The sequence below is a fragment of the Monodelphis domestica genome, chromosome 4 (genome assembly GCF_027887165.1).
Source record: "Monodelphis domestica isolate mMonDom1 chromosome 4, mMonDom1.pri, whole genome shotgun sequence".
NCBI lineage: Eukaryota > Metazoa > Chordata > Mammalia > Didelphimorphia > Didelphidae > Monodelphis > Monodelphis domestica.
The window spans coordinates 139,684,029-139,707,662 of NC_077230.1; the positions used below are offsets into that span (position 1 = coordinate 139,684,029).

The 23,634-nt window shown below is 34.5% G+C and overlaps 1 protein-coding gene across 7 annotated transcripts in view; it reads right to left on the minus strand.

Moving 5' to 3' along the window:
* The window catches only part of LRP1B (LDL receptor related protein 1B), a 2,480,145-nt gene that overhangs the window by 378,116 nt on the left and 2,078,395 nt on the right, over window positions 1-23,634 (minus strand). For all 7 annotated transcript variants that reach the window (XM_007494117.3, XM_056797188.1, XM_056797186.1 and 4 more), the window contains 2 exons: window positions 18,145-18,267; window positions 14,404-14,585 (listed from right to left, as the gene is read on the minus strand). In XM_007494117.3, coding sequence (XP_007494179.2) covers window positions 14,404-14,585; window positions 18,145-18,267 — 305 coding nt within the window. The remainder of the gene's footprint in view (window positions 1-14,403; window positions 14,586-18,144; window positions 18,268-23,634) is intronic.

The window sequence follows — 23,634 nt, forward strand, 5'->3', positions numbered from 1 at the left end:
TATAGTATTTGGATTAACTGTTCTCTGAATGTTTGATAGAATTCACAGGTGAATCCATCAGGCCCTGGGGATTTTTTCTTAGGAAGTTCTTTGATGGCTTGTTGGATTTCATTTTCTGATATGGGGTTATTTAAGAATTCTATTTCTTCTTCTGTTAGTCTAGGCAGTTTGTATTTTTTTATATATTCATCCATATCACCTAAATTGGTGTATTTATTGCCATATAATTGGGCAAAGTAATTTTTAATGATTGCCTTAATTTCCTCTTCATCGGAGGTGCTGTCCCCCTTTTCATCTTTGATGCTGTTAATTTGCTTTTATTCCTTCCTTTTTTAAATTAGATTGACCAGTACTTTGTCTATTTTGTTTGTTTTTTCAAAGGACTAGCTTCTTGTCTTATTTATTAAATCAATAGTTCTATCACTTTCAATTTTATTAATTTCTCCCTTAATTTTTAGGATTTTTAGTTTGGTTTTCTGCTGGGGGTTTTTAATTTAATCGCTTTTGAGTTTTTTCATTTGCATTTCCAATTGATTGATCTCTGCTCTCCCTAGTTTGTTAATATAAGCATTCAGGGATATGAATTTACCTCTGATTACTGCTTTGGCTGCATCCCAAAAGGTTTGAAAGGGTGTCTCGCCATTGTCATTTTCCTCGATGAAATTATTAATTGTTTCTATGATTTCTTCTTTAACTAAATGATTTTGGAGTATCATATTGTTTAATTTCCAATTAGTTTTTGATTTGGTTTTCCATGTACCATTACTAATCATTATTTTTATTGCCTTGTGATCTGAGAAGGCTGCATTCATTATTTCTCTTTTTCTGTATTTGTGTGCTATGTTTCTGTGACCTAATGTATGGTCAATTTTTGTGAATGTGCCATGTGGTGCTGAGAAGAAGGTGTATTCCTTTTTATCCCTATTTATTTTTCTCCATATGTCTATTAATTCTAATTTTTCTAAGATTTCATTCACTTCTTTTACTTCTTTCTTATTTATTTTTTGATTTGATTTATCTAAATTTGATAATGGTTGGTTTAAGTCTCCCACTAATATGGTTTTACTGTCTATTTCTTCCTTCAATTCTCCTAGTTTCTCTATTAGAAATTTGGGTGCTATATTATTTGGTGCATACATGTTGATTAATGATATTTCCTCATTGTCTAAAGTCCCTTTTAACAAAATATAATTACCTTCCCTGTCCCTTTTGATCAGGTCTATTTTTGCTTTGGCTTTATCAGATATCATGATTACCATTCCTGCCTTCTTTCTGTCAGTTGAGGCCCAGAAGGTCTTACTCCATCCTTTAATTCTGACCTTGTGGGTGTCAACCCGCCTCATGTGTGTTTCTTGAAGACAACATATGGTAGGGTTTTGGATTCTAATCCATTCTGCTATTTGTCTACGTTTTATGGGTGAGTTCATCCCATTCATGTTCAAAGTTATGATTGTCATTTGTGGACTCCCTGGCATTTTGATATCCTTCCCTAATTCTAACCTTTTCTTCTTCAGCTATACCTTTTAGTCCAGTGATTTACTTTGAATCAGTCCCCCTTTTCCCCTCCCTTGATGTTTCCCTTTTTATTCCCTCCCTTTTTGTTCCCTCCCCCTCCCCCCTCTTTTCCCCTCCCTTTTTGTTTTCTCTCTCCCCCTCCCCCCTCAGTTTTCCCTTCTCCCTACCCTTGTTGGGTAAGATAGAATTCAAGATCCCAATGGATCTGGATGTTTTTCCCTCTCAGAGTTGATTTCCCTGAGATTAAGGTTTAAGTAAAAAACCCTCTCTTCCTCTCCTTCTTATAGGAGTTTTCTTACCCTCCCCTTCCCATGTGAATCTTTGTGTGAGAAAGATTATTCTATTTGGTCTTGCTTTACCCCTTATTTATAAATTGCATTTTCCCCACATGTTAGTATACATAGATTGATATAAATGTAGTCCTTATAGAAGAGAGTTTGAATAAAAGAAGAAGATAACATTTTTCTCCTTTCCCCTTTCCTTGATATTTACCTTTTCAGGTATTCCTTGCTCTTTGTTTTTCGGTATCAGACTTTCCACAGAGCTCTGGTCTTTTCTTTACAAAAAGTTGGAAATCTTCTATTTTGTTGAATGCCCATACTTTCCCTTGGAAGTATATCGTTAGTTTTGCTGGGTAGCTGATTCTTGGTTGAAGATGCAGCACTCTTGCCTTTCTGAAGATCATGTTCCATGCCTTACAATCATTCAGAGTAGAACTTGCAAGGTCTTGTGTGACCCTGATTGGCATTCCTTTATATCTAAATTGTCTTTTTCTGGCTTCCTGTAGGATTTTTTCTTTTGTTTGAGAGCTTTGGAATTTGGCAATTACATTACTGGGAGTTGTCTTTTGGGGGTTTAGTGTAGAAAGTGTTCTGTGAGCTCTGTTAGTGGCTGTATTACCCCCTTGTTCTAGAATCTCTGGGCAATTTTCTTTGATTATATCTTGTATTACGATGTCGAGTTTGGTGTTTATTTCTGGCTTTTCTGGAAGTCCAATTATTCTTAAATTATCTCTTCTCCCTCTGTTTTCCAGATCTGTCACCTTGTTGGTGAGATATTTTATGTTCTCTTCTAATTTCTTGGTATTTTGGCTTTGCTTTATTAATTCTTCCTCTTTTACATGATTGTTGTCTTCCAGTTGCCTGATTCTGACCTTTAAAGCTTGGTTTTCCTTTTCAGTTTGGTCAAACTGGTTTTGTAGATGCGTGAATTTCTTTTGCATTATTTCCCACTTTTCCTCCCAGAAGGCTTCCATCTTTTTGGTCATTTCTGATTCAAATTCTTCATGGGTTTGTGGAGAGTTTCCATTTCTTTTGGAAGGTTTCGGAGCATTTTCTTGTGTATCATCTTCTATCTCCTCTGTATTTTGTATTTTGGCTCCATAGAATGTGTCCAAAGTCGCCCCTTTCTTCTTATTTTTCTTGGGATTTTGGGGCTTCTGTGCTTCTGTGGAGTTTGCCATCTCTGAATGGGGAGGATTAGCTTTTCTTATCTCTGTCTGGTGTTCAGAGGTTTTAGTCCTGGGCATATTTTCCGTTCTATGAGCTTTCCCTGGAATGAACTGAGTATGCCTTAAGGCAGTGACTTTCACTCGAACTGGAATGGAAGGATCCGGCAGGGGGTTACACTCTCCCCCAGCTCTCTCTGTTTCCCTGCTGTTAAGTTGCCCCCTTGACTGGGTCGGGTTGCTTTCCGGAAGTTGCCTTCAGAATAGCTGGCCGTGAGGCTGTCTTGTTGGCCCTGAGGGTTACTGTTGTTTCAGAGGACCCTGCCTTCTGAGGGGGGAGGAGCTGTGGCTTCCTGGAGCTCAGAGGGCAGTGACTTTCACTGAGACTCAGATAGAAGTATCCGGCCTGTGAGGCTGTCTTGCCGGCCCTGAGGGTTACTGTTGTTTCAGAGGACCCTGCTCTCTGAAGGGGGAGGGTCCACGGCTTCCAGGAGCTCGGAGGGCAGTGACTTTCACTGGGACTCGGATGGAAGGATCCGGCCAGGGGGTTACAATCTCGGCTCTAAGTTTCCCTCTATAGCCTTGGACTCGGTGCTCCTACCCCTTAGGTCCGAGTGATCTTGGGTTCTGGCTTTTGAGGGGGGCCGTACCTTTTGATTCAGGTCCAGGTCCAGGAGGAGGATTCCCAGGGTCTATGATGTTGATCGTTTTGAATTTCGGCGCCCTAGGGGCATATAGTTTGAGATCGGTAGGGAAGGGTTTCTGGAGATCTGAACTTTAGCTTTCTCTAAGCCGCCATCTTGACCGGAAGTCCCTGTTGTTTCTTGCATACTGTACCCTGAGCATTTTCACTGGTTTGACCCCCCCCATGTCTAAAATTCTTTCTCTTCTCATTTCATCTATTAGTTTTTTTGCTTCTTTTAAGCCTCAGATGAAGTTTCACCTTCTGACAAACCATTTTCCAATTCTGTATCAGATTGCTTACCATCTCAGGGAGATAAGTGGGGTTGGAATGAAGGAGGGAATGCCTGAGAAAGAGGGAGATCATTTGGAACTTGTTTTATAGAAAATGGATGTTAAAATTATTTTACATGTAATTGAGGGCCACAATTACTATAATTTTAAAAAAGAATATTCCAAACCTCCCTAATCAATGACTTAACTCACCCTTTAGATTGTGAGCTCCCTGAGTTCATTCATTTGTATCACCAATGCTTAGCACTTGTCTACCATATAGTAAGCATTTAATAAAATTTAGTTGATTGACAGACAGGTGTCTCATCAACATATTAAAATCCTCATCTATTATAAAGGCACAATTCATATATAATCTCCCTGTTCCAAGAAACCTCCCATAACTATATTTAACCATTTAATTCATCCTTCTGTCAGAATTTCTATTGTACTTTTACTCAGTAACACATTGTTAAACAGATCTATATCATATCCTATATAATTATTAAAGTAGATTGGAGGGCAGCTGAGTGGCTCAGTGGATTGAGAGCCAGACCTAGAGATGAGAGGTCCTGGGTTCAAATTTGACCTCAGACACTTAATAGCAATGTGACCCTGGGCAGGTCACTTAACCCCCATTGCCTAGACCTTACTACTCTCCGTCCTTAGAACCAATACACAGTATTGATTCCAAGATGGAAGGTAAGCTTAAAGTACATTTGATTATAGTAAATCCTTTGAGGGGAATTTTGAAAGTAATGAATGATGAAATTCAAAGAGTGCCTAGAAATCAACTTGAATAGTTTTTAATTTGTGGACTCAGGATCGAGTGTACACAGGATTACTTCCTTTTCAATGTTCTGAGATATATACATACACATATATAAAATGCAATTGAAAGGAAAGCAAGATTTTAATTATATAAAGCACTTCCTAAAATTAGGATTTTCCAAAAATGCAATTCATTTCTGGGGATAATGCAGTGCCTGACTTTGAAAGTGTTTTAGTAAGATCTAGAAGTCCATTTATTAGAGATATTGTTGAAGTTATTTATTCTTCAGGTAAGAGATTTGATTAGATGATCTCCCAAATCATTTTGAATTCTGGGATTGTTAGTCTGTGATTTTCTTCTTCAAATATTTTCATGCCCATTGTCCTGTTCATTTTTATCAATAAATTTTCAACAGTAACTTCTAAATCATTATCCAGTAAATTTTGAATTTTCTTCTCATACAATGCATAGATTAGCTGGTTAAAAGCAAAAATGAACATTTTACACAGGATTTAACTTGAAACTCTGAAATGAACATTCTAAAATTCTTTGCTCATATGCAAAGTTCACCTAAGACTATATATAAAGAAGCTCAGTCACAATACATTCTTTGTAAGTTATGAATAAATGTAAACAGGATATGTAAAAGAATCTTAGCTTGTAACCATAACAACAGGCTTTTCAGTTCTGTGACTCCTAGAATGCCTTTTATAGTTCAATATGAGTATATTTCACCAGAATAAATGAAAATAGATGGAAGTAAAAATAGGGGCTTTTTGCATTTTAATTTTTGTTCTTCATTAGGAAAAATAGACTTAGAAGTGTACTATCAATCTCTAATTATTTGTTTTTTCAATTTATAGTTAATCTCTTTATACCATCCATCTATAATTATTTTTTTTCAATTTACAGTTAATCTCTTCTTGCTCCCTCACATGAGTTTCTTTCACTGAAAACGGGAAGACGATAACTAGCTAAATAAATCAAGAATATGTTGGAAATATTTTGTGCATGTTTGGTTATTGTTTGTTTTTAACTTTACAAGTTCATATAATAGACTTTGAGACCCATGGTTTTCTTCCATAGGGAAAGAATATTTGCATGAGTGGATGAACCTCTTCTTACCTATTTATAGTACAGGTAATTATATTTCTTTATCAAGGAAGAAGATATATGAAAATCAGGGCTTTTCCAATGAAGAAGAGCGCTAAAGGTCACTTAAAGGGAATAAAAATTATGTTGGTAACTAGGAAAAAATGTTTTGTGATTGTTGGAGAAGTGTATATGAACTTAACTGCATTTTGAAGTTTCTGAATTACAGTCTATACAAACTTAGCCCAAAGGGAAAGAATAAAAAGTCACAGATAAGGAATTTTGTTCTCTAATACTCTCTTTGCCACCTATTAACTATATGACCTTGGTGGAGGCATTCAGTCTCTTTGAGTTTCAGATTTTTCTTAGATTAAGTTGAAGAAAAGGATAAGAATTATTAATTAGTCCTCTAATATTCCATGAAGTTCTAATTTATAATAATTTTATTTATTTGTTTAGTTCAGTGGAGGGAGGAAAAAATCATTCAAACCAAGTGAACAACCAAATTTATGATTAGAGGAATAATGATATATAGACATAGCCAAAAACATCTTATGACAATTTCCAAATTATTATCTTCTTAATCACAAGAGCACTATAGTAGTAGTAGTTATAAAACCAATAAGCAACAAAACCAAAAACAATCTACTATTTCCTTTTTCAACTCCTGCCAATACAAGTGTACCTTGTTATAAGTAAGAGATGTTACTAAAAAAAACTGTAAGTCAACTTTTTAGTCATTTCAATACTATTTTAATACACTAAAAACTACAATTTAGAAGAATTTTGTGGTGAATTATTTATAATGTGTGTAAAGGACTCCATCTTTTATTATTTTGTTAGTTCAGATTTTTGTATTTAGAATACTCTTTTTTAATGTTTCCCATATTTTAATACTCTTAAAGGTATGTATAATAAACATGTGTCAGATATATGAGATACTTTGTCAGTTAACTTATTAGATTTTAAGGTCAATAACTTTCCAAAATTATTTTTCCTCTTCTTCCTCTCTGTCATACTTATTCTTTTTCTTATTCTTCTATTCCTCCTTTTTTCTCTTATTGATTTTTGTTCCATAATAATAAAAATAAATTTATCTTGGATTCATGTGTCCTTTCTCTATGTGTTCAAAGTATTTTTTATATATACTTTAACACTCAGAATAACAAAGAATACTATATTTTAAAGTAATACAGCATTTCTATTTTAAATTATTCTTTATAGGTTTTCTCACATATGCATAAACATTATAAATATAACAGTTGTTAAATAAGTATATCATACAAGGAATATTTTTAAAATTTGGCTTTTAAAGATTACTGATAAATCTTTTAACTAGTGTTTGTAGCTCTAATAAAGTTTGGTTTTTGTTTTTAAGTAATTGTGGAAAAGGGTAGGGTTTCCTTTATTGTGTGGTAGTTCTTGTCTAAACGACTACATATAGATGTAAATATATGTAATAAATTGGATACAGATGGTCAACTATATCCATTGGACACATTATCCATGGTAAAAGCTTAGGGTATACTTTATTTTTTTCAAATTTAAAGATGTATTTATTGCACAGTTATTGTTTGTGAAATATTATAAAAAGGTATAAGATTAAATTAAAAATTTAATAATACATAGTTCTTAATATCATGGAACTCATAGTTAAGTTGGTGAAAGACATGAACACAGGTAAATATGGCATGATATTATATAACATATGTATCAAGGGGATGCAGAATAAAGGTTTATTTGATATTAAAGGGGAAGGTAATTTCCACAAAAAGTGGTGCCATCTGAATTAAATATCTGGAGGGCCTGTAACCCAGTCCAATCCCAGAAAACTCATCACAATTGGAGTCACATAGTCATGTATCTGGGTCTACCATCAGAGCAGTGTGGAAGTCATAGAGCCCAAGAGATATGACATATAGAGAACTGAGGGCCAATTGAAGGATCTGGGGGAAGGGCCTAGAGGGAGGCTTGAAAAACCAGCACAGGAAGTTCCCAGATCTCTTGCTCTATCAGCATTTCTTGGAGCCTTCCCAGGATTAATTTATCTTTGTAGCCATCTCTAGCAACCTGTTGTATAGCAGAGACCATGCAGGGCTGGAATACAGGACCTGATCTTATCTTACATTAGAAAGCCTGGAAATCATTTTTCTTTTTTCTTTCTTTTTACTGATAAATGCTTACAAATTTAGTATAAAGTCTCTAAGATTAATTTTTATTCATAATAGTGTTTTAGTTGAGCTTTAAAAATGTGTGTGAATATAATAGATGAAGAAGAAGAGAGAGGGTGCTGCGTGTATCTGGGATGCTGTGAGTAAAGGAATGAAAGGAGTGGCAGCATTTTGAGGGGCCCAGACTATTCCAACTGTGCTAAAATATAGAATATATTTAATATAGCTAGCTGAAAGATAAGCCCAAAAAGGCAGCATAGTACCCTTCTTTAGAGGATATTAATCACCAAACAGAAGACTGAACTCTACTTGCTAGGCAATGATATTGCTCGTTCAGTACAGTGATACAATTATATCTGTGAATAAGAAATATTAGTCTGACAGTCACATATAGAATCGATTGAATGGTTGGAGAGTGACCTTTGGCAAGTGAATACAGAGGTAGACCTAATGTAGGAAAACCTGATTTCAAGTCCAGCCTCACACACTTACTCACTGTATAACTCAGGACAAATCACAACTTTGGTATGTCTACCTTCTTCTTCTGTAAAATGGGGGCGATAATAGCACCAGTCTTCCAGGGTCCTTTTGAAGATCAAGTGAGATGTTATTTTTAAAATACTTTGTGAGGGGCAGGTGGGTAGCTCAATGGATTGAGAGCCAGGCCAGAGATGGGTTCAAATTTGGCCTCAGACATTTCCCAGCTGGGTGACCCTGGGCAAGTCACTTGACCCCCATTGCCTAGCCCTTACCACTCTTCTGCCTTGGAGCCAATACACAGTATTAACTCCAAGAAGGAAGTTAAGGGTTTTAAAAAATACTTTGTGAACCTTAAATCATTCTATGAATGCTCATTTATTATTATTGTTATTATTTCATTAATCTATGTAGGCCTCAGTTTCTATAAAATAAGGTCAGATTAAATGACTTTTGAAGTCCCTCTCAGCTCTAAACTTCTGACCCTATTTTCATGGAATCTACAATACCAATTAAGAGGTTATTGCAACAGTCCACGCAAGATGGAAAAAAAAAATCTTTTCTAGTCACTGGTTGAGGGAATTAAAAGGAGGTAATGACTGGGAGAAACATTCCAGAAATGGAATCAACAGGATTTGGTATCCAACTGGAATAAAGGACAGGAATAGAAACAGAGAAGTTAGGGTTGGAAATTAAGAGAATGCAAATGTAAGAAAGAAAAGTACAAAAGTTAGATGACGGAGCATTGTTGGAATGTCTGACTAAAAAGTCATAACTGCAAAGAGATAGAAATAAAATCTGAATGAAAACAACTAGCTTTGATAACAAGGATCAAAAACTTATTGGATAGGGAACAAGTTAATGACAGCGAGGAGAGAAAATTATAAAAATAAAAGACAAAATGAGAATTTTAGACTGAAAGATCTTACAAATAAAAGAGTTTCTGTTCACTGAAAGATGTTAGGTCTAAAAAGTACACGAGGTTTATTTGATGATGGAGGGCAAGGGAATTGAAGCTGAGGAGTGGAGAGGTCGGAATGTTATAAGGATCACAAACATAAATCACAAAGTCATTAAAATCATGTCGAGGGGGTAGATAAAGAGGAAGATGGTCTGTACTAAAGTCGCTCAGGATGATGCAAGAGTATCCTTGATGTCAACAGACAGCTAAAATGATTTGGTCAGTGTGATGTAATTGGATGATGAGTACTTCAAAGAAGCTTTATTTATTGATGGAGGATAGAGTTAGTGTTTTGACTTGGAAGTGAAGATAGAGATGTATGTGAATTCTAACTCTTGGGCTCATGAGTTGGGTCATGAGATGTGGGCCAACAGTGGAGTTGGGTGTCAAGGAAAAGGGGAAAAATAAGTAAATGTATTAAAAAAACTTTTATAACAATTTAGTTAGAACCACAAAATTATAGAAATATAGAATAGCCTATCAAAAGTGCTTTTGATATTTTTTGACACATTCTGGAGGATGTAGATGGAAGCACAATTGAAAAGCTACCATTTTATTTTCCCATTTAGAAGTTGAATTTAATTGTTTCATAAAAATGGTTCAATTTTTATTAGCTACTAAGGTAGTAATATAGCACATTCGCTTAGAAATCCAAATATTATCAAAGAAAAAGAAAACTGAAGGAGTCTTTCATAATAGTCCCAGTAAATTACTACTTTGGTGTTTTAATTGACAATTTTAATAGATGAGTTTATGTTGATGATAACTTGAGGCTGCTTTCTGTTTATGAGGTAATAATAACTATAACCTGGGAGAAATAAAGTACAAAGCTGAATGCTGAGGTGTTTCTTAGCCTGGGATATCGTTATTGCTTCATAAATAGGAATCTTTACAAGCCTATTATTATCAAGCAAATATGTTTTCTTCATTTAGAACATAAAGCTGCTTCCAGAAATATGTATATCAAACGGGAAGCAATTCCCAGTTGTTAGAGACAGCTAGACAGTGACTTGGACACTCAGTAGAAAATTACAGTAAAGGGGTCAAAATCATTGCCCACTTCTAAATGAACACATCTGATATACATGACATTCTTATATTTGAAGGGAATGTATTACAGAAATGGAGACTATTGTGTGTGTGATTCAGAATAACTGATCTGGTTGATCAAGAGTTGATATTATTCAAAAGTCATTGAAATGTCAAAGAGAACATGTTAAAAGTAAAAGAATGATGGAACTTTTATAGTAACGTTGTATAGAAGGAAATCACTTTGTCGTCTTAAACTCCTTAATGCAAATATTGTCGATGCCATTATTATTATCTGAAATACAATTCTCATTTTAGGAATCAAGACAGTAATTTAAAAAACCTAATCATATACATTTTAGAATAAATGTATAAAAGTATAGACAGGATGAATAAGATATCCTATAATGTTAATAATATTCTATAATATTAAAAAAGTTATAGACTCGTATTATAAAGAAGAAATCTCCCCAGTATAATACAAGATGATTATAGGAACGCTTGGATAAGCAATGATATTCTAAATTAATTTAGACAACCGAAGTTTCAAACTCGTGTAATTACTATCTTATTATACTGCTTGCTTATGTTCTCTAATAATAATGATAATAAAAAGCTTCCTTCAATTTTGTTGTGTCGACAAGCATAATAAACATGCTAAATCTGGATCAAGAAATTATTTTTGCAGTCTATACATAGTCACTAAGTTGTAATGAGAAAATTGTGAAATAAAACTCCTCTATCTAAAAACACAACATAATTTAAAGCTAATGATAACAACAACAACTGTAGCATTCTTGGTATGTTTATGTGTATGTGCACATGCTTGTGTGTATATATGTATGTGTGTGGTGTATAGCTGACATTAGAAAACAATTTTTTAGAAACAACATGTACTCAGAGTCTGAAGATCAATTTTGGAACTTGGTTTCCCATCTCATTATTTAAACTACCTTGAGGAAGTCACTGTTTTTGAGATTCTGTTTCATCATCTATAAAAAAGAATAGCTGTACTACTGACTTCAGAGTAGGGAAGAATGGATAAAAATGTGTCAAAAACAAATTCAAAATGAGCCAGAATAATTAGGATCACTGTAATGCAATAAAAAATCAGAGTCAGAAGGAGAAACTGGTTTGTATCATAAAGAAAAATGAAGATTTTGGTGTTGTAAATGTTGAATTTGAGGAACTGGTGGAGATTTTCAAAAAGCATTGGTCAGGCAAAGAAAGGCTGCATCTACATGGAGCCCTAAGTCAAGGCAAGAGAATGAATGAGATCAGGTAAGGAGAAAAAAAAGGATGTGGAAAAAAAACAAAAAACAAAAACAACTTCAGGAGTGTCATCATTGAAAGAAAAAAAGGAAAGGTCAGTAAGATGAAAGTTGTCAGTTTCCAAAATAATGCATATATACTTAAATATTCCATTTCATTAGGATGTACATTCATAGCTTTTAAGCTGAATAATCAATCATAAAGAACATATTTGTCCAACTAAAGAAACAAAAGCTTCAATAAATTTCAGCAAAATACTTATGCAGATTGCAACAATATAAAAAAAAGAGTGTAGCATGTAATTAAATTGAGAAAAGCAAAGACAATGTAAAGACATCTCAGGGATACCTTTGATAAAATGTGATAAAAATTTTTTAAAAAATGAATTAAAAATCCCATCCCAGAATTATTTAACATTTTATAATATTTATGAGATTTGTAGATAACAAAGGGAAGGATAGATAACATGTTGAAGTAGAGAGCTAACATTCAAGAAGATCCTGATAGAATGGAACATTATACCTAAACTAACTAAATTTAATTTTATAAAGATAAATGTCTTATATGTGGGTTCAAAAAATCAATTCCCTAAGTTCAGAATAAGGGGAATGTGATGATGGTAGTCAACCTGAAAACAATGGGGTTTTACCTCACTGCCAGTTCAATCTGAGTCAATAGTGAAATATAGTATTGGGGAGGTAAAAAGCTATGGTTATCTTGGGTTATATTGAGAGGTATAGATTCCATCCCAGCAGTGATATTACCAGTGCACTTTGCACTCTTCAGACCACATCTAAAGTATTGTCTTCCATTCTAGCATGAAGAAAAAAAGACGTAGCTGGTGAAAGGTATCACCAAGCATTTGAAGGGAAATCATGTGTGGAAATGATCAGATTTCTTTACTTTGGCCTCCAAAACACAACTAGGAACAATAATGGGAAATTACCAAGAAGCAGATTTTGACTTGATATAAAGAAAAAGTTCCTGCTATTCTCCTTCAGAGAGGGAACTAATGAACTTTGAGTGCAAACTGAAGAATAATGTCTTTACTTATTTATTTTTCTTGCTTTTTTTGTTATGTGGTTAATATGGAAATTTTTTTTTTCATGATTTTAAATATAACATTGATAAATTGCTTACCTCAATAGGTAAAAGGAGGGCTTAGAGGGAGAAATAAAATATGGAATTTATTTTTAAAAGATTTTTTAAAAAGGGAAAAAAGCTTATTAATAAGAATTGCTATCCAAAAGTAGAAATGAAATGCTTTAAGAGGTAATACGTTCTCCAACATTAGCCATCTAAGAGAGGAGGCTGAATGATTAATTATTTAATACAGTAGGAGGATTTCAGATTCAGATTCAAGTAGTTGCTATAGAATTGGAGATCTCTACAATTATAAAATTCTGTCATACTGACGAATATGCCTTTTCATCTGTATAAATCTTTAGGTCTTACAAGCAGCACTGATTAGCTGGGCTGGAGTTGGATAGCATGAATTGTTAGTAGGCCTAATCATATCAGATGCTTAAATGGAGGGTTTTTCTTTTTTTTTTTTGCTTATTTATTTACCTTTTTGTTAAAAATATATCTCCAGCATGGCGGTCGGCCTCATGGCTCTCAGCCAGCTTCCTGCAACGCCCCCAACCGAGAGAACAGAGAGATCCAGCACCCTCTCACACTGTTTTTTTATCCTCTTCTTTTGGCCAAGACCCATAACCTTTAGTTCCTGGTCATGTTCCTAGGACTCTTCTGTTTGGAGTTTTCACGTGACATCTAGTCACGCAGCACAGGGACACAGGTCGGATGAGTCTAGGGGGTGATGCGGCCTGGGTGGGGGCAGTGGGAGGGTGGGTGGCGTCTCTTTACACAATAGTCCACTGGTAACCTAGGCTCCATCCCTGGCTTGCTCAGATTTGATAAATGAACTCCTGTCTTATCTTCCCAAGACCTAGAACTCTTTTCCAGGTCTACTCCACACTATTCTCTGGGCACCCTTACTCTTTTTTTATTCCTTTCTGGGTTGTCTTCTCCTTTAGAATATGAGCTCCTTGAAGGCAAACACTATTTCTTATTTGTGTCTTTATCTCTAGTACCTACAACAGTGCCAGATATATAAGCCCTTAATAAATACTCTCTCCACATGTCTGATGTGAATTTTATGAATAATGCTTATTCCCTCAGGCTTTGGGGTATAAGAATCTAGAACAGGTGGATGCTATCAGTTCATGCTCCCCAATGCAAATACACGAGTAAATATTACCTAGACAATCCAGAATACTTTTAAATGTCTACTGAAATAGTAACTACTGTAATAGATACCACTATAAGATCCATTTTGTCACTTCAAAATCCTCATTAACACTACTCACAATGTAAAAAGAGTTACTAAGGTGACATGATTTTTATCTTAATTTTTTAATTTTAATTTAATCTTAATTTTATCATAATTTTATCTTAATTCCATAAAATTCCCTATATGCTTTTTAACATTTTGCTACTGGTGATCACATTCCCATTTTTAAAACCAGTTCCTAAGTAATATATTTGTGTATGTAGACAGAGATACATTATCAGAACACTAATATTAACTTTCTGTATTCTGACAGATAAGGCCAATTTAACTGCCCCCCCCCAATTGATTGAGTTAACTCATTGTGTTATTAGTTTAACAGAAATATAATTGAAGTTAAGGTTTTATATTACTACTACATACCCAGCACGAGGATCTAAAGAAATATCCCTGGGAAACCTCAGTCTTTTGCTCACAAGTATAGTTGGATACAATCCATTTAGCTTAGAGACCTCAATGATCCTTTTTTCTGTGTCAGACCAATAAAGGTTCTTCCCAATCCAATCCACGGCAAGTGCGTTAGGAACTGCTGTGTTGTGTACCACCTAACAAAAAAAGAATGGAAGATATTATAAATATAAACATTAGAATAAGAACTAAATGATTGTTTCATAATTTTTATAAAGATATAAAATTTGTATTATAAACTTTTAAACTGAATTCATTTCTTAGATTTTACTTAATTTTTTGCATATTTACTAGCTTTTACATTTATTTATAGATGAGAAATTGTCCAAAATATAAATGTCTATAATAATTTCATATTGACTTTCTTCTTTAAAAAGAAAAAAATGTCCCTGAACAATCTGCAGGGATCTAGGAGAAAAAACACTATCCACAAGCAGAGGACAAACTGTGGGAGTAAAAACACCAAGGAAAAGCAACTGCTTGACTACAGGGATGGAGGGGATATGACTGAGAAGAGACTCTGAATGAACACTCTAATGCAAATACCATCAACATGGAAATGGGTTCGAATCAAGAACACTTGTGATACCCAGTGGAATTGCGCATCGGCTATGGGATAGGTGGGGGGTGGGGGGGAGGAAAAGAAAATGATTTTTGTCCCCAATGAATAATGTTCAGAAATGACCAAATAAAATAATCTTTAAAAAAATAATAAAAAGAAAAAAAATTTAGGTAGAACTGTATTGTTGTTCATCACATCTTAATGATACTTTTTTATTTGGACCTTCTGAATAAAGAAAAAGAAAGGAAGGAAGGAAGGAAGGAAGGAAGGAAGGAAGGAAGGAAGGAAGGAAGGAAGGAAGGAAGGAGAAGCAAGGAAGTAAAAAAGAAAGATTAAAAGCAACCATTGATATTTCATGAGCTCCCTAGAAAAGATTGGTTATTTTTTCCAATAGTTTTCTTTACTTTGGCTAATATTACTTTCACTAATTGGATTTTTTAAAAAATGGAAATGAAATTTTAAAAACTAACAACTATATATCATGTATCTTGCATGCAAACTAGCCGGGTCAAAAATTATCCTCTTACCTAACTGTTGCTTCAGTTCTGGCTATCATATGTGAAGATGGGATTAACTCTCTCCCCTTGTCTACTTTTAAATTTAATCCACAAAAGCAAATATATGCCTACTTCACCCTAAAGTAGGAAGTCCGCAAACTACTTACTAAAGGAGTTTGCACCTCCAGAAACAACTGACTTCCCCCTTGGCAGTCCTAAGCAAATTTAAAGACTACAATTGGTCCTCTAAAGTGGAGGAAGGAACAGGAAGTGATACAAAGAAGGGTTTTTAAAAGTGGCCAAAACTTCCTATCATGAGGTCTTTGAGTTCTTTCGAGGCTCTGGAAACTTGTGAAGGACCTTCTTCAGCATGGACCTGAGATTCTAGCATTTGATAAGATTGCTCTTGGAACTTCCCCTTTGGACTACAAGGTGGGTGAATGAAAAGATGATTTCTTTCCTGGCTTCTGGAGAGATTAGTTTCTGGAGGAGGTCAAGTGGTTATTCACCACCAGGTACTTAGCTAAATGGCCCTCCGGCTGAGAACCCTCTGGTGGATGGTTAACAAGCTCTGCCTGAGTTGAGCCAGACACTGGAGAAACATTTAGGATGATTAGCTAGACTGCTCTACCCTCTTTCACATTTCCCTATGTACTCTTTCCCTCTATTTTAAAAATAAAGCTGCTAAATAAAAAGTCATTTTTGACTTGAGTTATAATATTGGCGACCACATTCTCTTATATTTTAGTCAAATCATTAGTTTTATTCCTTACACATGAGAATAAATTTCCAGGAAAATGAATTGTATTCTACTAACATGGCATATATGAGGTGGCCCAAAATCACATTCAGTAGAATCCTGAGTATTAATCACTTATTTTGGGGCTCTCATTTTTTTTTTTGTAAATCGAAATGATTATATTGGCTATTAACATTTATTTCTATTTTGTACATGAATTAGAGAAGGAAAGAAGTATCAATTTCTTTACTGACACTGATTTAAATCTATAGGTACCTGTCAACTGGATATAATTTATAACAATAATTAAGATTAAGGAAAACAAATGCTGGCAACAAAAAAGTGTGAAGACATCAGTTATGTCAATGAAATGCATATAATAGCCTAGAAGATTGAAACAGACGTTAGTATATGATCTAATTTTAAGATCTAAACTGACATCAAGTCACAACTACTTTCGCAAAAAGGGCATCCTGGGGGATGGCCAACTATTTCATATTTGGCCAAGGAAACAGTAACCCGCAGGGAAGAAAGATGCATAATGTGCAAATTCTATGGCCTCATACCAGGCTATAATAAAGTTGAGTGCAACTGTGGAAATGTGAAGGGTAATACAATAAAATCCTGACTACTCTGCCTAAAATGCCCATGAGTCTTATAATACACAAAATCAAATAACACTATTTGATGCTAACTTGAACATAGATATGGACTTTTGGTGGCAAGGTTGAATTTAAACCATCCATTAAAAAATGAAACATTCAATTGACTTTTTATTTGATTTTATAATGTGGAAGGCAGCTAAATGGTGTAGTGGGCAGGGAACTGGGCTTGGAGTCAAGGAGACCTGAGTTCAAAACTGGCCTCTGACATATAGTAGTTATGTGACCTTGGGCAAGTTGCTTAATTCTGCCTCAGTATCCTCATCCATAGAATTAGATGGAGAAGGCAATGCTAAACCACTCATGTATCATTGCCAAGAATATCCCAAATGGACAATGACAAAGAATGAGACATGATGGAAGCAACTGATAAACAAGATTTATGTGGAAACGGGAAATTGTATTGATTGTTTTTAGTAAGATAATTGAATTACTTGGATTTTTTGACATTATGTAAACATTGCCTGTGCCATATTGAGTTTCTGAAATATCTTCTGAAGTTTTGCCCTAAAGAAAAAGTCACCCATTATCTTATACTTCTAAAATAGGTTACCTAAAACAGCTGACTATCATGTTCTTTACAATTAGAAATTGCTTTGTAACAGACTATAATTCACATCTCAGTGGAGCTAATAATATTTGGCAGAGATTATCTGGCTCTAAAACTCAGGATGACAAAGAAAGAGGGATAATATATCCCAAGCTGACCAATCTTTTCCATATCTGAAGTTAGAACATAAACTTTCATCATAATAATATTAATCAGAACTTTCTTCATATAACATATATATTTTCAAGTATCTCCATCTATTCTGAATTAATTCTCATGTTAATGTGTTTTCAATGTAAAATATTTCATTTAATTCTGTAATTACCATTTCTCAAATTTAACTTGTTCTGTACTATATAAATCAAGACAATTGAATCTTGGATTATAATGAACTAAAACAGAAGCATTCATCATGTTTTCTAGGGTTGTGATAAAGAGACCAAATTATATTTACCCAATTTGCTTTTATTTTATCATATGTAATGTGCCCTAATGAAATATGAGCATGAAAAAGTCTCTCATTACCCTTTAAGTGTTTATCAACTCATAATATACAGATGTGGAATTTAAACCAATCTAATTTCCTCTACAAGTTGGGTCATTACCATCAAATAACATTACCTATTTCATTCAACCATACTAATAACATTATTCTAGTAATTCCATCTCAGTTAGTTTCTAGTTACCTTTATGTCACTTCCATTTAGATACATCCTATTTATCCGGCTGCCATTGGGTCGGCTGGAATCAATCCAATAGATGAACTCTTCTCTGTAGTCAAAGTCTATAGCAATCACATTGTTTAATCCCTAAAATTAAAAGGGATGAATTTAAATTGTCATTTTATTTTCGATACTTTTTTAAAAACATGGCATGAGCTCAGAGGTGTAATTCATAAGTAAAATTCATATAATTATTCAAAGAAAACAGCATTTATAAGCAATAAAAGAACCAGCGTGTTTACAGTTTCTACACAACATATTTAAAATGCATTCATGATTTATTTTGAAAAATATTCAGAGTAGGTGACATAAAACCGTATTACTAGATAATGATTCTTTTAAAAAAAAAATCAAACTTTTACCTTCTCTCTTAGAATCAATACTAAGTATTTCTTCCAAGGCAGAAGAACAGTGAGGGCAAGGCAACTGGGGTTAAGTGACTTGCCCAGGGTCACACAGTTAGGAAGTGTCTGGGGCCAGATTTAACTAGTTAATGATTCAAATAAAAAAACTAATAATTTTACTTTTAAGGAGATAGAATGAAGACTCCTTTTATGTGATACTATTGTCATAATTTCAGTCTAATTTCAGCCCAGAATACATTTCCTAATCTACTTGGTTAGTTGACCAAAGGGGTTGGGGGAATTACATTTCTGAATCAGAGAGGTGGAAAAAAAATCTCCCTGAAGATTCAAGTCTATCCTTGCATAGACATCATTTGAAAGACAGGGGAGAAGGCTTAGAAATTTTAGTTTCCCCATATGCTCTTGTCCCAACAACAGCATAGATGAGCTTCCTTCCTTTTCATGCTTCAAATGGCCCCTTAGGCAATATAGTATCATATTAGAATTTAAAAGATATAACCTTAGGTGTGGATTTGGCCTAAAGGGAACTGGGTAATCATCATCTGATTATGCTACATGGTTGAAATGTGAAGAAATGTCTCCCTTCAGACTAATGGTTATGCATTTTTTAGCAGGTAATACAACAGAAATGCAGTTGATGAGTTTCTGGCGGCTACAGATCTTTGGTTTGGCAGTTCTGCTGTCTGTCTGATTTGATTTGGGGATTGTGCATCCAGATCCTGGGCATCTTAGCTACATAGCTGTTTAAATGATTGCTTGGGGGTTATTTTAACTCTAACCTGTTGTTTGGGTTTATGGATTTACTAGCTCAGTGGACTAAAATATCTTAGGTCAGAGTTTCAAACACATAGACTGGCTTTCCAATATTCAAGAATGGTTTATAAATATGTAAAGAACTTTTGAATTAATAATTCAGTGGAGTGAATTCTATGGGCAAAGTCCTCAGAGAAATGCACTGTCACTTTACATTAGTAGGCCTAGTCTAATTCTAATTAAATTGAGATGGGTTGGTAGGCAGCTAGTGTATAAAGTGCCAGTTCTGAAGTCAGGAGGGCCTGAGTTCAAATCCTACCAAATCTGGGCAAATCATTTAACCCTGTTTGCTTCGATTTCCTAATCTTTAAAATGATTTGGAGAAGGAAATGACAAACTATAGTGTCTTTGCCAAGGAATTCCCAAATGGGGTCAGAAAGAGTCCAATTGGGCTAATCTACAAAACAAAAACAATGAAGAATGAGTGGGAAAACAGTTCCAATTCAAATGGGAATCCTCTGAGGATAAAAGAGATGTGTTATATTTATCTCTCAGTTTATTTGTAGATCTTAAGGTGCCCAGGAATTTAGAAATGTTACAGAGCTTATCTCAAAGATCTGTTAATCATAGTATCAACTTAAAGAGAATAGTGTTTTTATAGTTCTTAACCTTAGTCTAAATGAAAACATCAAATTTTCTATAAAAATCACTCAGTGTTCCAAGGATTTCAGATTGTCATAATGGAAAGATTTCTGGGTTAAAAGTCAGAAACGTAGGGTTCACATCCAAGGCCCATCACCTCCTTCCTTGACCTCGTGAAATATTACTTTCCCTAACACTTAATTTCCTCCCCCACAAAAGAGGAATTACAATACATATAATTACATAATTAATATACCATGCTTATATTGATAATGTAGCGAGGGAGTAAAGTGTAATGGATAAAGAGCTGATCTAGAGTCAGTAAGTTCTAGCTTCAAGTCTCACATCTGACAAATACCAGCATGTGATCCCTTCCAAATGACTAGTTTTTTTCAGTGCTTCCAAGTGTCTAAACCTATAAATTATAGAACAGACAGATTTTTGATCAATAGAGAGAATTTTTCTCATTTTGAAATTGCCTATATCAATGAAATTATAGATCTAATCTCTATCCTTATGCCATTTATTTCACAAAATCATTAGTAATATACAGTTAATATATTTGATGCTGTTGTTCAGTCATTTCAGTCATGTCTGATACTTTTTGACTTCATTTTGGGGCTTTCTTGGCCAAGAAACTAGAGAGAGGTTTGCCATTTGCTTCTCTAGCTTTTTTTGTGAATGAAGAAACGGGGACGAGCAGGGTTACATGACTTGCCTAGGGTAATACAACTAGTAAGCATCTGTTCTGGATTTAAACTCATGTCTTCCTGACTTTAGGTCCAGTGTTCTTTCTATCCACTATGCCACCTAGCTGTGGCAAAGATGATTTAAAAGAAAGCAAGGTTCTGATTTAAAATCTTTTTTATGCTACTAGGTTTTGCACAACATAATAGGAAATATCATGAAGCTTTTATCCATATATCCCAAGCCCAGTATGCATAATAGGTAAAGCTTCCTCAGAAGGGAGAGAGAAGCTTTAAGGTAGGAAGATAGAGAAAGGATAGAAGTTTTAGATACCACGAGGGGGATGACGGAGTCAAAGTAGAGATATGAGGTGGCAGGAATGAGTCTTTTATTAATTACCAATGAGCCACAGTCAAGCTCTGATCAAAGGACCATTTCGAAAGCTTATACCAGTCCAGAGATCCACATTTAATACCACACAGGTCGGAGAGATGAAAGAGAAAGATTAAAGAAGGAGCCTGGCCGAAGGCCAGGCCCCAGCAAGGACAGGCATCAGTGAGAACTGGAAGGGAGGAAGAGCAGAAGAGAGAGAGACTGAGCTGGCTGGGCCCTATTTATATGCAAATATACACAGTACATAGGGATGATCATAATTGGTTAATGACAAGGTATAGGTGTGGTTTCTCTCAACCAGGTGAGCACAAAGAAACCTGTGTTCCTGCCTAATCTGGGGGAAGCTGGGGTCAAGGGTCAGTGGCTTTCCCAGCCATGTGCAATACTGAGCATGCTCAGTCATGCTCTCTTCTAAGACAATCTGTACATACCAACTGTTCCCCTTGCCCATAGCTAGGGGTGGACTGCTACATCAGGCATTCAAGAAATGATTCATTCAAGACATGGTTTTTTGAATAACATGAAATGGAAAGATTTGCATGACCAGAGATGATTCCACAATAAAACCAGTATAGTCTAGGTGTTGGTCAATACTAAATATTTAAAAAAATAATATCTTATGGTACTTAGGTCCCCATTCACAGATCTCAGAAAATATCTGTATGGTAGAATGTGATGTAAATAAGATTAAGTCTCTATGCAATGCCTATATTGATGTGTTAGTTTTATATGATAAACATTCTGTTTCCTGGTATTAGATTACAATAGAGAACCAAAGTGTTGAGCTCCACACAGATACACTCTATTTGGTCACAACAAGAAGCCAGCCAAGAAAATAATGATGGTTCTATATAAATCTCTTTGCTACTGGAAAACCAATTAAATTTGGAGTATCCTTGCTGACAATAATGTTTGTGTGACCCTGGACAAATTGCTTCATCTGTAAGTACTTTTAGCAACTCTTTAAATTTATTAAAGATAGCAAATTATTATCCACGACAGATGCTAACAAATACTCATTGTGATTCAGACTCTATAAACCTTGACAGAATAGAGTAGCACCTGGATTCCTTAACTGCATACATGTTAAACACACAAGAAAACCTACCTCTACAATAAATATGTACCTTTAATGAAAATTCTAAGTTATAACCATTATATTTCAAACAGACTCAATTAATCAATTAATTCTAGCAGTAATCTATAAATATCCATCCTATTTTACTACAAATATCCTCCTTTTCCATGCTTTCTGAAGGAACAATTTAACAATCCTAGTTGTGAGGTTCTAAAAGAAAACTATATTAGGAACACCCATAATCAAGCATAAAATTTTAATAAGTATCACCTACAATGAAATTATGCTACTTTTTTATATAACAAATTTAGATAATAAAATTTTTATTCTGAATTTAACACACAAACATTAATTAATTGAAGGCAAAATAGATGTGTATAGGAATTTTCATTGTGAATATCTATATGCCTATATCTATCAACTTATCAATTGATAGAGATATATGACTATATAAACAGCTATATGACACAGTGTATAGAATACTACCAAAAGCCAGGAAACCCAAGTCCTCATCTTCCCTCAGTCTTTACTAGCTGTGTGACCCCAGGCAAATCTCTTAACCTCTGGCTATCTCCATTCCTCAATCTGAAAGAAAATAGCAGTTTCCCTAAGGGATGTTGAGACAATAAAATAAGTACTTTGTGAACTTTAAAATTAATCTAGATTAGTTATAATTATTTTATATTATTTTATTCATATTAGTTATTATAATTACATATATTTATATATTTACAATGTAAACCTATGTATCCATGTATATACACATACATGTATGTGTGTATTTAGTTCACCAAACTTATCAATTTCCTCAGAAATTTTACTCTAAATAGTATGCACATAAAAGAAGAGCGTATTGTTATCTTTATGGAATAGTAGGCTAGATACATTAAAATAGCTAGGGGCCATGGCTAAAGTAATGTCTGAAAGCTGCGTTTATCCCAGTGGTTTCAGAACTGAAAATTGGTTTCATCAAAATCCTATTTGCTTCTCTCATTTCTTTAGCTGAAGATTTGCACCCTTTGGTTCAAGATGATTAATTTGGGAAATTGTGTTGTGTTTCTCCACACAATTTCACTAGAATAAAAGGTACTGTTTAAATTGAATTGGTTAGCATTTCTGAAGCTACTTGATTAATTCTCAGTCAAAAAAAAAAACCCATGCTATTAAAAACACATTTTCTAAATTTGGTGTATATATTTAAGGTCTAGCATGCATAGATAAAAACTATGCTTTGAAATAACCTTCTCGGGGCTCAGAGGTAACCTTTGATTCTCAGAGGTTATTCCAGTGATTTAAAAAGCCTCGATGCCAATCTGCTAACCTCCAAATATAAGCATAGGGACAGACTCTGTGTCTGTCTGCTAAGACTAGCCCACCTAAATCCAGCCCAGACTTCTTTTTGAGAGATAGTTGCAGAGCCAAGAATATCTGGGTTTAAGGGAGTTTAGTGGCATAGTAGACAGAGCATTGGGCCAGAGTCAGGGAGATCTGAGTTCAACGCCAACCTCAGACCCTTACTACTCTATGTGAGACATC